This window comes from Heterocephalus glaber, unplaced genomic scaffold (assembly GCF_053883595.1).
Source record: "Heterocephalus glaber isolate CG9 unplaced genomic scaffold, H.glaber_assembly_v1.0 deba00001538, whole genome shotgun sequence".
NCBI classification, from domain to species: Eukaryota; Metazoa; Chordata; class Mammalia; order Rodentia; family Bathyergidae; genus Heterocephalus; species Heterocephalus glaber.
Genome location: NW_028258333.1, coordinates 36374759 through 36391726, shown reverse-complemented (window position 1 = coordinate 36391726; position 16968 = coordinate 36374759). Strand labels below are relative to the sequence as shown.

Below are 16968 nucleotides of genomic sequence, written 5' to 3'. Positions count from 1 at the left end.
TTATTTTTTTTTTAAAAATAAGGCTGCAATAAGGCTGCATAGTACATACAAAATAAATCAAAACCAAACTCACAACTTTTGTTTTTGGATCCCTTTACTAGTGCTGCTTTCTTATTGACCTTTGTATTTCCAGCACTTAGTTCAGCAACCTACAGATTATAGGTGCTCAATAAATATAAGTGACTAAATGACAGAATGCCTCTAAGGAATATGGTTCGCAGAAAAATGGCCCTCCAAGTGTGTTTATGTACTAATTCCCAGAATATGTGAATATGTTGCTTTATATGTCAAAGGTGACTTTACACATATAATTATCTTTGGAATTTGATGTGGAGAGATTATCCTGGATTATATGAGTGGATCCTAGATGTAATCACAAAGTTTTGTAGCAGGGAAACAGGAAGGCCGGAGTCAGAGAAGATGTGACAAGGGAAGCACAAGTTAGAGTGACATGATTGCTGGCTGGGACCACAAGCTATGATATGCAGGTGGCCTTAAAGAGCTAGGAAAAAGGCAAAGAAACGGATTTTCTCCCAGAGCCTCTGGAAGGAAGGCAGCCTCGGAGATACTTGGATTTTAGTGCAACGAGACCTATTTTAGACTTCTGACCTCTGGAACTTGTAAGATAATAAATCTGTGCTGTTTTAAGCCACTAAATTTGGTAGCTTGTCACAGCAGCAGTAGAAAACTAATCCAAGGAGTTTATTTCATGGTAAAAGATAATATAAGGGCCATATATCTCTGACGGGTGTAAAATGGCAAGTGCCATCAGAGGGGAATGAATTGCGGTCAACTTCAGGCTGAGAGCATTAGAGAAGGTTTTGTCCCGGTGAGGAGGGAGCCTGGCTCCAACACCAACTCCCAGGCCAGAGAATGGAGCCTGAAAAACTCCCTCGCATCCTAGCAGGTCAACACACAGAAAAACACACAGATGCTACCCATGAGATGTGGACACAGGCTTTTCAGCAGTAATAAAGGAGCTGTCAGCTCAACCAGGGCAGGCCGTACACTAGGACTGCCTCACTGACAATTCCAGGGAGTTCTGTTTTCATTGGAAACTAGAGGAACAGCACTCTGGAGCAGAGCCAGACAGTCTGGAGGGTGATACACAATGCGTCTGGGAGTTCTTCATTGGGAGGAAGTGAGGGCAAGTAAATGCTGTTTTCCACTTTGTAACTTGAGGTCCCATCTCCGAGCAGTTGACGTGGAGGCTAATATTTGGGAAATGTATGGACACCTGAGAGTCTAATGGGTTGTGTTCTGCAACTGCAAAAAGTCCAAGGCTGCAGATTTCTTTGGCTCTGCCTGCACCTTCACAGTGGGCCCAGGTCCCCCTTTATCAGTTTCAGCAGTGTGTTTAGCATAGGGATATGGGGCCAGAGCTGCCCTCACTGCAGCTCACTGAACATCTGGTCAACCACCTGCTTGCAGTCTGGAGCAAAAATATCTTGGTTCATTAACTTTTTGTCCTGATTTAAATTTAATGGACCTGAGTTTTGCAGCAGAGACTTTTAGATTGTTCTCTGTTGGAGTTAACTTTTCAGTGAATAAAGAAGATTGGGTCTCCCAGAGCATATTGGATGTTTATGCGAAGTTATTTCATACTTCTTTTTTTCTTCCTCGGCAATGCTAGATAAAATCAGTTATCTCTTCAATAAATATCCAATTTCAGTTTGATTTACATACAATGTAGATATCATAGTAAACACTGTAGAGATTCTCAAAAATTGATTTTTAGGCAAAAGGTTGCTTTCTTTTCCAAGTGACAGCGCAGATCTCAAGTGAAACAACATGCATAATAGCTGTTTTCTAATGCAAGACCTCCTTTTAGAAGTTCATCTTAGGACTTTGTATAGTGGAAATGGTTGAACAGGGAAGTTTTAATATTAAAATTAGCTTCTACACTTATGATATCCGTAGAATGTATTTGGAAGATTTTTTTTTTTGAGACAGGGTCTTGCTTTATAATGTAGGCTGTCCTTGAACTCACTATGCAGCCCAAGTTGTCCTCAAACTCACAGCAATCCTCCTGCCTCAGCCTCCCGCCTCAGCCTCCCAAGTACTGGTATGACGGGTGTGCGCCACCATGCCTGGATCTGGAAGATGGTAAATACATGAAAAGATACAATATAAAATTACAAAAAATATTGTATTGTGGAAAGATAATGGCTATGGTTTGGAAATATTTCTTCAGAAAGGCTCATTGTGTTGAAGGCCTCATTCCTGATGGGCTTTGAGGAAACTGATTGGATCATAAGGGATCTAACCTCATTAAGTGAATTAATGCAGTGTTTAATGGCATTGTCAGGAGGCAATGGAAATAGGAGGTGGAGCTAACTGAAGGGAGAAGATCATGGCGGCGTGACTTTAAGGACTGTCTTCCTCTCTGGCTCTTTTTCTCTCTCACCTGTCATGAGGTGAGCCGCTTTCCTCTGCTGTGCCCTTCTGCCACAACATTTCTTCCTTGGAGTCAGCTGACTGTAGACTGAAACTTCTGAAGCAGTGAATACCACCCCCCTCAAATGTTTTCTCCTCTAAATTGATTTTCTCACTCAGGTATTATTTGATCACAGTGATGGAAAGCTAACTAATAGTAATTCTAATTTTCAGTGAAAGCAAAGTTGGTGAAATCTTTTTTGAAATACCTTCCTAATTATTTTCCATCCTACTCTTTTTTCCCCCTCACACAGCCACCAGATCATTCTTTCTAAAACACAGAACTGATCTGTCTCTCCCTAATAGAAAGTTCTCCCTAATATAGTTCATAAAACCCTCCAGTGAATAGCTCTCTGTCCGTGGAGATCTGGTGGGCGAGTGAGTCATCTGTTCCCCAAACTTTCATTGAGAATTTCTTATTCTATATGGATCAACAACACAAAGCAAAACAAAGCTTTTCCTTTAGTTTCCTAATCTTGTAAGTAGATACCAAATCCAAAATCTGGAAATAGTAAGCCAAACAAATGCAAACCCCAAACCAAACAAAAACCCAGACAGATGACATTTGGAAGAAGGAATGAGAACCAGTTCTTAGGTATATATAGTAATGAATAAAATAATCACTGGCCTGAGAGAGATTGCAGGCCAATATAAACGTTTACTTTCCAGAAAAAGTGTTTTACCTACTTTCCTGCCGAACTTTGGCTTCCATTCAAGCATTTCACCTTTTATATAAGGACACAGAGACAGAGCATCATTTCTGTTTTCTGTTCAGCCTGATTTGTTCCAGTTATACTGAAATCACACCCTTTCCTTTACTACAAGTAAGAATCACCTTTCTTTGTCCAGAAGCCAAGTTCACCTGCATTTCTATTTGCTCTCTGCTGGGATTTTGAGACACATATGAGGGGCTACCCAAAAGGGCGTGAAGTTGGAGGTATATGAGGACATAAAGTAGCTTCAGGCTGTCAAAGCAAAAGTTTTTAACCCACTTACTTGTTTTCCTCCTTAGGCAATGGAAATTTCTGGCCACTAGCTGGGACTGAAATTGATTTAGTGCCAGAGAGGTGAAATGTAAGAAAATATAGGGATATTGTTTATTAACATTACTTAGTCATTCTGAGCAGTAGATTTTATGACTTAGAAAACATTTCCTGGTTTTGAACACTTAACAATACAGCCTTTAAACATATCAAAAATTGAGATGGGGATGATGATTCACTAATAGGAAGCCCAATATCTGAATAAATTCAGATAACTTTTGGGTTTGTAATTCCTTATTGTGTCTTTAATGACTTTAGCTCTACCTTCTAGTTTTATTAAATTTAATTATTCATGGTTGTTTTATTTATTTATTTGATACTGACTTTAAAAGGTTTTTTTTTTTGGTACTGGGGATCGAACTCGGGTCCTTGTGCCTGTGCAGCAGGCAGTGAAACCACTGAGCTGAATCCCCGGTCCCGTCAAAAGTTTTTGATTAACATGTATTAGTTGTTCATATTGGTGGGGTTCAGTATGATATTTTAGTACATGCATACAAAATGCACTGATTAAATCTAGCCTCCCTTTATCCACCTCCCTCCCTCCTTTTCAGCCTCTACTATAATCACTATTCTACATTGACCTTGATCTTTTTTTTTTTTTTAACTTCCACATATGAGAGAGAACATGTGGCATTTGTCTTTCTGTGTCTGGCTTATTTCACAACATGATGTCCTCCAGTTCATCCATTTTACTACAAATGACAGGATTTCATTTTTCTTTATGGCTGAATAATAATCATACAGATACCACATTTTCTTTACCCATAAATCTGTTGTTGGGCACCTACAGTGATTCCATTTCATAACTATTATGAATAGTAATGCAATAAATGTGGGAGTGCAGTTGTCTTCTTATATGCCAATTTTGTTTTCTTTGGCTATATACCTAGAGGTGGGACAGCCAGAATAAATGGTAGACCTAGTTTTAGTTTTTTAGGAAACTCCATAATGTTCTCCATAATAATTATACTAATTTACATCCTTACTATCAGTGTATGAGTGTTCCTTTTTCTCCACATATTTGGCAGTATTTGTTATTTTTTGATCTAGCCATTTTTACTGGAGTGATATGATATCACATTATAGTTTTGATTTGCATTTCCCAGATGGCTAATGATACTGAGCATTTTTTCATATTTGTTGGCTGTTTGTTTTTTTTCTTTAAAGCAATGTCTATTCAGGTAATTTTTCTGTTTTTGGTTCAATTACTCCTTTGTTGTCGTTAAGTTTTTTGAGTTCTTTATATATTTTGGCTTTTAATCCTTTGCTGCATGAATAGTCAGTAAGTATTTTCTCCTGTTCCATAGGCTGTCTCTTCATTGTTGTTTTCTTTGCTGTGCAGAGGTTTTTTAATTTGACATAATCCCATTTGTTGTCTTACTTTTGGTTTTATTTCCTGTGCTTTTGGGTCATATCTAAAATGTTATTGCTCATATCACTGTCTGTAAGTATCTTGCCTATGTTTTCTTCTTGTTGTAGAATTTCAAGTCTTACATTCAGGTCTTTGATCCATTTTGTGTTTATTCTTGTACAGGATGAGAAATGGGTCATTTCAGTTTTCTGCATAGAGATTCCAGTTTTCCTAGCACCACTTATCAAAGAGACTCTCCTTTCTCCAAGTTTTTATTTTTGGTGCCTTTGTCAATAATCAGTTGGCCATAGATGTGAGGGTTTATTTTGGGATCTCTATTCTATTTCATTTGTCTGTATGTCTATTTTTATGCCAGTACTGTACTGTTTTAGTTACTGTGGTTCTGTAGTATGCCTTAAAATCAGGTATTATGATGAGTCCAGCTTTGTTTTTTTTTGTTCAAAATTGCTTTGGTCTTTTGTGGTTCAATATGAGTTTTTTGAATATTTTTCCACTTAAGAATATCATTGGTATTTTGATGGGTATTACATTGAATCTGTAAATTGCTTTGGGTAATATAGCCATTTTAACAATATGGAACATTGGAACATGGGAAGAACATTTTTGATGTTTTAAAATTTATTTTGTGATTTTATTATTTTTATTGTAGAGATCTTTCACTTCTCTAGTTAAATTTGTTCCTAGATATTTATTTTATCTGTAGCTATTTTGAGTGGGATTACTTTCATGATTGCTTTCTTAGCAAACTTGTTATTGGTCTATAAAATGCTGCTTCTTTTTAAAAAATTTTATTAGTACATGTTTGTAGTACATAATGATTACATTAATAGCAGGGAATAGGTCAATTTAATTTGATACAATAAATGTTTTCTTTCTCTCTACTTATTTTAGGTTAGGTTCTTTAGAGAGAGAGCCTGAGACGGGGATTCTAATATAAGTGAATCATTGAGTAATTTCTCCCAGGAGAGAATTTAAGAAAGTGAGGGAAGCAGAATAGGGTAGGAGAAGCCAAGCAAAGATGTGGTGTTAACTGATGTCATCTCAGCCTGATCCCGGGGGGCGGGGGGGCTCTGGAGCATGAGTGGCAAAATTGAGTTTTATTTATTTCAATAAGTGACTATGTATGAGTTTCCGTCCAGGTAAAAGTGTGATTTCATTGGGTTTTTTTGTATACAGCATTTCACCAGCTCAAGAATAGCTGTTAATAGGGTTCTAGATGGGGCACCAAGAGAATATATTACATCGCTTGTGTACCAGGCACTGGGATAGGTACTAGAGAGATGAAGATACAAAAGGTATGGCCTTTGGTTATAGAAAGTGCAGAAGATGGCAACCTCTGGGAAGAGTTAAAGTGCAACTGGAGTCCATTTTTTGCTTTTATCCATAAAATGAAACCAACTCATTCATGAAACAAACTTAGGTGTTTTGTTCTTCATCAGCTGGCAATAAGGGATTCTTATGCAGACACATATATAAGCTGAGGGAAAGGAACTGGTGCAGCCATAGTGAACGACAGGAGGTTGGAGCTACCATCTCATTGGCTTGCTTATGCCTTCTGGTCCTTTACATGCTCGACCTAGCATAGCATGTGCCACTTTGTCCCTTTAATCTCTTCTTCCACTATCTTTTATGGCCAATCTGCCATTGCTGTCTCACTTATAATGGAGCACTGGATTTTCCAAGCTTTTAGAAGCCAACTTATCTTAAACTTACGAGTTTAGACTATTTCCAGGAGTCTTTGCTTGAGTATTATGTCCTATATCTTGGAGGATGCTCCAAAACCTAGAAACTTTCCCCTATTCAACCTTAAGCTTCTGCCCCTGCTCAGGTTCCTTCAGCCTCATATGTATTCTGACAGGTAGTAGCTTACATTCTGGGTAGGTCTTGAAACTCCTTTAGGGTCAAGCTTATTTCTTCTATATAAAATCCAACATGTCCTCACACAGGTTATATTGTAACTTAACTCTTATTTTTGGTCTAGAAACCAAGAGGAAAAATGGGATTACATATTCAGAGGTCATATGTTGTCTTGTGGAAGGAGGCTTCTGCATCCTCTTTAAGCCAGCGGAGAGTGGCAATTTTATTTATTTATTTTTTTGGTACCAAGGATTGAACTCAGGACCTGCTTGCGAGGCAGGTGGCAGAACTACTAAATCCCTGGCGAGAGTGGCAGTTTTCATAGGGGAATGAGACACTTCTACAGGATCAGAGGGATGAAGGGGTTTGGAGACTCAGGACGAATGAATGCAACAGCCTAGATATTCCCATTCTATATGGCAGGGTCTCATTCATCTCAAGGGGGAGTCTGGCCTGAGATGGAAATTAGCATGTAGGAGGTTTTTAAGAGAGTTTTAAAATCAACCCCTGTTGGAAAGAAGAATGCGGCGTTAGATAGAGAAGGTGAGTTGCAATTTAGTCTCAGTGGAAGCCTTGACCACCATCCCTTATGAAGGTTCAGAAGAAAGAATGACCCTTCAGGGATGTCCTGAGTTGGTTCAGAGAACATTAAACCCACGTACACCCATGTCACCTATGTCACCTGGAAGCATGTGCACCCTTGGGCAAGGCAGGTTTCTTCAGCAGGGTCCATCCCTGAAAGGGGATGATAATATAAAGTGAAATAGCCATTATGTAATACTTATGCTTTTCCTAACTTATGCTAACTTATGCTTTTTCCCCCTTTAGCATCTTTTTATGGTGAAAGCTATGTGGAGCTCAACAACATAGAAGTTTCCTCTGAGCTGTCTCTTCAATTAAAATTTCAAACCAGCAAGCCACAGGGGTTACTTTTTCTTGCAGCTGGGAAAAATGACTATTGCATAATAGAACTTCTATCAGGAAACTTATGGGTATGATTTTAAAAAATCTTTAAAAATACCTAAGTGTTCAGTTATTGAAGAGAAAAAAGCGAGAGAGACAGGGGAAAATAGCTATACATTTTGATTAGTGTTACCTCACTAGAATAAAGTGATGTGCCATTTATATAGGATGGGATCTTGTCCAGTTATGCCAGCATGTCTTAAATAATTGGACTGTAAAGTTTTCTCCTGCAGTATATAATCTATAAGTGCAGTAAGAATTTTCATGGCCATTTCTCTGAGTGTGTGTGTGTGTGTGTGTGTGTGTGTGTGTGTGCATATGAGGGGTGTATAGGGGGCCCCAGTTAGTCCATTTCCTATTTTTTTCAAACAAAAAATGCCTATGGTTTTGACTCACAGTGCTTCAGGTTGAAGAACATAGTGCTGGGATCTGCTGCACTTCAGGTGAGGGCCTTATGATGAAAGGAAGCATACGATGAAAAAGAAAGAGAGAAAGCTGAGGAAACTGAACTTGCTTTATAGCAACCTACTCTGACAACTTGTAGCCTGTTCTAACAACCTGTTATTGCATTAACTAATCTAGTTCCACAAAAGTGAGACCTCATTCTCTTAAGAAAAACATCAGTCCTCTTAATGACCTACTCACCTCTTAAAGGACCAGTACCACTCAACACTGCTGCCCTGGGCACCAAGACCCAGTAAGAGTTTTGGTGGGGAAAAACAATGTTCGAACCACACCAGCCCCCTTTCCTTAGTAAAACACAGTGACATGAAGAATAATATGTAAGTAGTTAATCATAATTCTTTCTTTTTCAGGTAAGAGTGAATTTGGGTACAAGTGAACAAGTGCTGTTCCCTGAGCAAAGACTTCGTGTGGATGACTTGGTTTGGCATTTGGTGGAACTGTATTATATTAAGGATAATGTTCTCTTGGTTATTGACAAACATTATGAGACAAATGGCCAAATGGCTGGTGGGATGCACAATTTTAACTTTCAGCATGGAATCTACATAGGAGGCCATGGGGGACTCAATGTCCCTTACCTAGATGAAAAGGTCCCCAACTTCCGAGGATGTATGGAGGATGTGGTATTTAACCGTAGGGAGATCTTGATGTCCCTTAGATCTTACCCCGGTTTTAAGAAAGTTTATGAGGTGTCATTAGGATGCAATGAAGAGTTTTTTGCAGGGGAGGATGAAGCCATCAATTTCTTTAGCTCTAGATCGTATGTCACCTTTCCAGAGTGGAAGGTGCAAAGGGGAGGAGTATTGAAATTTGCTTTGCAAACTGGGAATCAGCAAGCCTTGCTTTTATTTCAGTCAGGTAAGGATGGAGATTTTGTTGCCTTGGAAATACATGAAGGTCTGTTGAAGGTTCACATAGGAAGGAATAAAAGTAAAACTGAGCTGTCTTCTTCTGTGTTAATTAGTGACACCAAATGGCACACTATTCAACTCCAGTTCATGGGAGGGTATCTGGACCTTGTGGTAGATGAGCAAGGAGTAAGGATGTTGCTGCCTTTGGAAAGTAAGCCATTTGTATCCGAAGGTCCCCTCTTTATAGGAGGTCTTGATAACAAAATGTGGGAAGAAGTGAAGATGTTAGACCTTGCCTCTGTGCCTAGGAAATCTGCTCGAGGAATCTCTTTGAAAGGCTGCTTACAAGGCTTGGAAGCAAACTCACAAAAGAGAGCATTAAGGGATGCCTTTGTTTCCAAAGATATTTCTGCAGGGTGCAAAACTGAAAGCACTGATAATGGACATCGTTCTGTTACAACATTGGCAAATCTGCCTCAGTCAGAGACTTTGCATTCCACCATAGTCCCTGGTGCTATCAAGCCCTTTTTTCAAGATCAAAGTAGCTCTCTTTTGGTTTTGAATAGCTTGGAGGTTCAAGAAGGTGGACGAGCCTTACTGGAACAAAGGCATATGAAGGTGAATATAGAATGTAAGGAATTGGTTTTCATTTATTCTCAAATACTGATTAAAATGGAGGAAATGCCTATTCATGGATTCTTTCAATTAGATGTTTCTTCTGAGCAAGAAATGGTGAAGGCTTTTACTATGTTAGATTTGTGGCAAGGAAAAGTGTGGTATGTCCATGATGGTTCAGAAGAACCTACGGATTACTTCACATTTTTGGTCTCTTCCAATAGCAAGAATGAAATGCCATTATGTCTGCAGGACCATGATCCATATGTATTTAACATTAATATCATTCCAGTGAATGACCCCCCATACCTGAACCTCCCAAAAGGAAACATGCTTCTTGTGTTGGAGAACTCTAAGAAAAGACTGACTCCAAATATAATACAGGTGTCAGACCCTGACACGGATTCTTTGAGTCTTAGTTTTTCAGTTCTTGGCAACTTGAATTCAGATGGTGGGTTTTTAGAAAATGCCAATGACCCTGGGAGAGCCATTAATGGCTTCACACACACGGATTTAAGAGATGGCAGCATTTTCTATGTGCACCGAGGGCTTCGAACTTCTCGAGTTGTCCTGCGAGCAAGTGATGGTGAGCTGGTTAGCAATACAGTGGTGTTTCGGGTCATGGCTGTTCCTTGGGACTTTGAAGTGGTCAATAGAACTGGTGTGGTTGTACCGCAGGGTGGCACTGTTTTGATTACACAGAGTAATTTGTCAGTGGAGGTTAATGGTGAACATCATGCAATGGAGGCTCACTATGACATCACTCACCCACCTCAATTCGGCCAGATTCAGCGTTGGGGGTCACGTGGGGAATGGAAACAAGTGAGTAGCTTTTCTCAGCGTTCCATCAATAAGAGTCGAGTCCGATACTACAGTACATTCGAGGAACTACAGCAGGAAAATGTTATGGATCACTTTAAATTTAGAGTTAACATAGAAGGAAAAGTCAGCAAAGAGCTCATGTTTCCCCTGACTGTACAATGGCTGAAATTTACACTTGTGAAAAATGTTCCTCTAGAGATCAGTACCATAAACAAGGAGGTATTGAATTCTGATCATTTACAGGCTGCAACAGAGGGTGTGGAAGTAGCAGAGAGGGAAATACATTTTAAATTACTCATTCCACCTAAGAAAGGAAAATTGCTACTTGACAATAAAATTCTAAAAAAAACCTCAATCTTCAGCCAAAAAAATATTACAGACTCTCAAATAAGTTATGAACCTCTGGAGAGGCCAAAGGAAGACTCACAGGATACTTTTAAATTTTTGATTGTTGCAAAACACATTGAATCAAAAGATTATATTTTCAGAGTACTCTTGAAAGCAGATGAGACGCGCATTATTCTAACAAACAGAGGATTACTTGTAAAAGAAGGAGAAGGAAAATTAATTACAAAATCAGAATTATTTGTTCAAACCTGGGACAATCAGATCTTCCAGTATAAAGTCACCAAGAGTCCTCAGTATGGAAGGCTGAAATTGATTGGCTTTTCAGATACCCTGGAAAGTAATGACAGTATCACTACATTCACTGATCAGGACATAGTGAGTGAGCGGCTGATGTATATTCACGATGATTCTGAGACCCAGAGTGATGATTTCTTTGTTGTGGTATCTCCAGGCCAAGAGGGAGTTGTCAAAGATTTTGACTTGAAACACTTATCTACAGAAATCAAAGTCAACATTTCTGTTGAATTAAAAAATGATGAACGGCCAGTGCGTGTGGTAGATAAGGCGTTTCATGTTGTGCGGAATGGCCAGCGCTTATTGACTCTAGAAGATCTTTGCTTCCATGACCCTGACTTAGATTTTGATGATGGGCAGTTACTGTACACCCGGTGGGGCATCCCAAATGGGGATTTGGTGCGAGCTAGCAACCCTACTGAGAAACTCTACCAGTTCAGACAAGAGGACCTGCGAGAAGGACAGGTACTCTTCAGACATCGAGGTGCAGACTCTGCCCGCTTTGTGCTGTTTGTGACAGATGGTGTTCATTACACTTCATCCCTTCTGGAGGTCAGTGTTTCAGACCCCTATATTCAGATAGCAAACAACACGGGGCTTCTTGTAAAGAGAGGAAAAGACACCTGCCTCACAACAGCTAACCTGAGTGTCACCACAAATCAAGATGTCAGAACGGACCTTGAGGTTGAATTCCACATTGTGTGGCCCCCAAAGCATGGCAGAGTCCTGGTCAACAATTCTGTGTCCTCGTCATTTTCTCAACATGACCTGAAGCCAGGACATGTGACTTATAGGCATGATGGCAGTGGCAACTTTGACATATTCAACATGACAGTGAAAGTTAAAGATACATACTTAGAAGTAGGGGTCTGTGTTCAAGTAGAGTTGGAAGATCACCACCATCATAGTCAAGTTTGGCACAGAAAGACCCTGATAGTTGAAGAAGGAAAACCAGTAAAACTGAGCATAAGAAGGCTCCAGGTATGTGTCGTCCTAAGCACCAAGCAGTCTTATTTTCTTAGAATTGCAGGGGATGATAGTGTACTTGTTTGCTTTTGAAAGATATTTTTGTGTTGATTTTTCTCCTGGTATTAGGAGTGAGGTTTTAAAAAAGTTATGTGGATGCCATTAAGAAGAAATGTGGGAAAGTTTCATGAGTGTGATACTACCTTTTTTTCTACGGTTGGAAATGGCACATAAGCAATGTTCAGCCTTATTTTAAAGTTGTGTTCACATGTGCACTCTTTTGAATGTGTGTTTAGTATACTACTATGAACTGGGAATAAGGAAGGAAAATATATATTATAGGAAAGTAAGAGATCTTTACTTTTATTCATTGTTAGCAGTAATAACACTGCCAATATTTCATTTTTCTGAGTTATATTCAAGAGATGAAGAGATGAAGCAGTAATTTAATAAACATAAAAAGGATTTCTAAGACAGTAGAAGATACTATATAACAGTTTATTTCCTTAGTTCTGAATGTGCCCTTGTTTAGTTTCCTGAAATTTGATAGATAAAACTGACCTAGACCAGTGGGATACCAGGAATGAGGTCAGAGCACCTGGTTTCCTCAGGCTTCTGCTTGGAAACTTCTAGCAGGCAGAGCCCTGCTGATCAGAGTTCGGAGGGCTACACTGTTTAGGGTCAGGCCACAAAGACAGGCTACTCTGAATTTAAGTTCAAGACTGCAAACGCGTTTACTAAATGCACCCAATAATTTCAAATAGAAATGAATTCAAATCAGAGTGAGTTTACTAGTTTTGAGTGAATGAAGAGTTACTGTGGACATTTCACCACAAGGGGGCATGTGCTCTTCAGTGACTAAATCAGTCGCAGTCAGATTTGAGATGGATTCTGCTGAATCAATAAATTTTAAAATGTATAGAAAATGCTGAGCTGATTGAAATAAGTGAGAAAAAATATTTGCTCTATGTCCTTGCAGTTTTAGTGATTCGGCTGCTGTTTCTTTTACAACCTTTAACTTCTAATTACAATTTATTTCTTTCACTTAATTTCTGAGTTCTTGCATTTTTTTTTTGTTGCTGCATATGATGCCTTGTTAATATATTTGTAGCTACACAAGTGTTGTTGATCATTGTTTTCTTTGTAACTGAGGCTAATATTCAAAATATTGCCATGGACAGCAGATCAGACCTAGGCTTAAGCTGTGCATCAAGTCTGCTTGTAATTTAAGCCATTTGTGGACATTAGTAGAAAACATCTTGGCTTATCAGTAGTGTTGGCTCTTACATTTATTAATATGTTTTTCTTTTTTGTGCCTGTGTGTGGTACATGTGAACTCAAGGCTGGAAATGAATACAGTATTCCTTCAGAGGCAGTGTTCATAGTCAGAACTCCACCTATGCATGGATACCTCCAAAAGTCTATACCAGAAGAAGGCAGCTTGAATTCTGATGAAAAGTTCCCTTTGAGCTTTACACACCAGGATGTTGATAATGGCAATATCCTTTATGTGCAGACAGCTCCTGCCCAAAAGCAGGACCATTTTCTCCTAGACGTGATAAATGGTTCCCAAGTTATGAGTGAATTGGAAATCTTGTTGGATATTGTCCCTAAGTTGATTCCTCTGGAAGTACAGAATTTTACAGTTCAAGAAGGTGGTTCCAAAGCACTTCTGGAAGACTACCTCAAAATACCAAGCAAATATTTTGAAGGACTTGACTGTGAATTTGTTCTTCTTGAACCACCAAAACATGGTTATGTTGAAAGTTCTCACTTTCCAAGAGTAAAGCTAATGAAATTTACAAGGAAACAGGTAATAATTCTCAGTTAATATATTTGGGTATGTTGGATAAAAGATAAAAAATTGGTATTTATCATTTAGACCCATGGATGATGGGACCTAGGAGGTATCTAGTCTGACCTCCCATCAGATACTAGGAGCCTTTTTATAGTGTCCGCATAGAGAGAGTGTCCAATCATTGCTCAGATATCTTCATTGATGGGAAACTTACTACTTCATAAGATGGGCCCTCTAGTTTAGAAACATTGCAACTATTAATTCTTTAGGCTGAGCTGAAGTCTGCCACTTTGAAACTTCTCCTAGGCCCTGGCTCTGTTATCCCACAGAATAAATCATACCCTCCTTCATGAAAACTCTTTAAATGTTTGAAAGAAGAAGTCATCAAATTCCCCTGAATTTTATCTTCTTTAGTTTAAACACTGCTCATCATCTAACTTTTGCTATCATCTAACTATATGCCATTTCCTGCTCCACCCTAGCTACCTAATTTTACCTAAATCTGGATGAATGCCACATTGTCACTGTCCTTCTTGGTGATGTTAGGGTAACACTTAGATATTTAATCATTGGTGATTTTTTTTCAGTGACTCATTTACTCATTCAACCAATGTGTGCATACAGAGTACATACTCTGTGCCATGCCTATGCTAAGCATAGGGCTATCATTGTTCAAAATGACTCAGTCCTTGGAATCTGGGAGCTGGACACAACTGCCATTGTAGCATCCAGTTGTCATAAAATAACCAAGGTCAACTGTAGGCTGCTATTGTTTTTTTTGCTTTGGCCTAGAACAGTATTTTTGTCAGACTTTGCTTTTTTTTAATCATGAATAAAAGAATTATTTCCATTACTTTTTAAAGTTTGAAAAGTAGTTTGTAGATTGCCATCATTTCCTTTATAATCATCTAGCAATATACATTCTTCAGGTTGGAAACCATTAACAATCACTATTTTGGCATGTCTTTGTCTAGTCAGCTAAGAACACATATGTGCTACTTAATTGTATGTTAAAAATTTTTTCCAAGTTAGAATAAATTTATTTTTGTTTTAGACCATTTAAAACAAGTGATTACAAAACAAGTACAATTATAGAGTTAAGTTAGATTGCAATTACTTGCAGTTTAAAAAAAGTTCTAATTTTGAGAAAGTAACAAATCTGCTTTCAAAGTGTGTAATACTATTAAATTTCAAATCATCCATTGATTTGATTAACTTTACTAAAGGCTTACTCTGTTTGAGTTATTGGGTGGAGTTGCCATGCTAAATAAAACATATTCCTTGCCCTCTAGAAATGCTATGGAGGAACCAGACACAGCAACTTTAATATAAGATACTCTCTTCTTGCCTCTCATTTTGCATTTTCATAATAGTGCTATGGGAGAATAGAATTGGCACATTTGATTTGAATTGGAGTGCACAGGGAAGAACAGAAGAAAGTCTTCATTAAGAAATAATGTTTAGGGGCCAGGGATTTAGCTCAGTGGTTCTGCTGCCTGCCTTGCAAGCGCAAGGTCCCGAGTTCAATCCCCAGTACCAAAACAAATAAAAAAGAAAGAAATAACGTTTAACCTAAACGTTGGAGAGAGAGACGAAGAGCAGGGGTACCTGGGAAGGGGGAGGATCCAGGAAAAGGCAGTGTGAACAAAGGCAGCAGCATGGAGGTCTTAAAGGGCTAGGGGAAGAAGCAGCCAAGAGGCTGAGGAGTAGCAGTGATGCTTGGAGGTAGACTGGAAAAGTCCTCACTTCTTGTCCTAAATTACTTAAGAAGTGAGTGAATGACTTAAGAAGCCATGGGTCCAACAAAGAATGCTGGGAGTTGGAAAGGATTTTATGCATTGGAGCCAAAGAGGGTGATTCTTTGGTGACCTCGTGCAGGGTCTCTTAATCATGGCTTCCCACTTAAATGCTCTACAAGTTACCTGTAATAACCACCTGCTCAGGTGTGAGTTGAATTTAATCCTTTCTTTTTTCATGGTTTCAATGAGCGACCAAATGCTAAATTTTGATAATATTTTGGTCAATTCCATTACTTACTGTTCCTCATAAAAGTGGGTATTTAAGGATCATTGATTGAAATCTGTGTGTTGATGCACACATGTTCCCTGGGGCATCTCTGGCATCACACAGATATAAGTCAAGGTCACCTGTTCCTGCTTTCTAGATGACCTCTTCTCACTCTTTCTTTCTATATGACTCCCAACATCTCCGGGTTTGCCATTTTCACTTACAGTGAAACTAATCCTTAAAAACCAGTGGCTGTAGCTTTTAATGGCTTGGAGAAGGAGTCCCTGGCTCTACTGGATAGTTTCTGAATACGAGTTATGTGTCAGGGATTTCAATTCTAAGTATTGGGGATCAAGTGATGAACCAACCGGGTAGTAATCCCTGCCCTTGTAGAGCTTTTTTGTTTTTTTTTTTTCAGTTGGATCCAGAGAGAGATGATAAATAAAATAAATATATGAAAAAAATGACATAGTGAATGAAGATTAGTACTATGGAGAATAACAAAAATCAGAAAAGGGACATAGGAAATGCTGGGGCCTTCATTGATGTGTGCACATATACACGTGAGTGCACAAACATGGATGTTCAGTTTCTAAGAGCATGGTCAAGGAATGCCTGTTGAGAAGTGGCATTTGAGCAGACACCTGGAGTAGGTAGTGGAGGGGTGAGTTGAGTGCAGGAAAGAGCACTCAGGCAAAGGGGCAAGGGAGCAGCTGCAGGTGGAAAGCCAACCTGGTGTCTGGACAGCTCCCTGTGGTCCAGTACCCAGGGAACTGCGTGTGTATGAATGATAGCGAGAATAGCAGGTGAGGTTACAAGGTAAATTAGGAAAGGGCTGGAGACTTCGTCTTGACTCTGAGGGAGGAGATGGGAAGCAATGGGGTTGGGAGGATCTAAGTGGAAGAGCAGCACAATATGCCCTGAACAGGACCGGTGACAGGGGACCTGTCAAAATTTTCTGCAAGTTTGTTGTATCCTTTCTTTTTAAGTCAGCATATTTTTTTTCACATTTTTGAGGTCAGGAATAGAAAAATCCCCAATACATTTTTTCTCGGCCTTGTCATTAATACTATTAAATGATATGTCATTTTGGAAAGTGCCATTCTACTAAGGAAATGATATACTTCCCAG

At 39.0% G+C, this 16968-nt stretch overlaps 1 protein-coding gene across 1 annotated transcript in view; it reads left to right on the top strand.

The window, feature by feature from the left end:
- The window catches only part of LOC101697849 (chondroitin sulfate proteoglycan 4-like), a 63838-nt gene that overhangs the window by 9260 nt on the left and 37610 nt on the right, over nucleotides 1-16968 (top strand). The window contains exons 2-4 of the mRNA XM_087189374.1: nucleotides 7537-7700; nucleotides 8487-12047; nucleotides 13375-13845. Of these exons, the coding sequence (XP_087045500.1) occupies nucleotides 7537-7700; nucleotides 8487-12047; nucleotides 13375-13845 (4196 nt within the window). The remainder of the gene's footprint in view (nucleotides 1-7536; nucleotides 7701-8486; nucleotides 12048-13374; nucleotides 13846-16968) is intronic.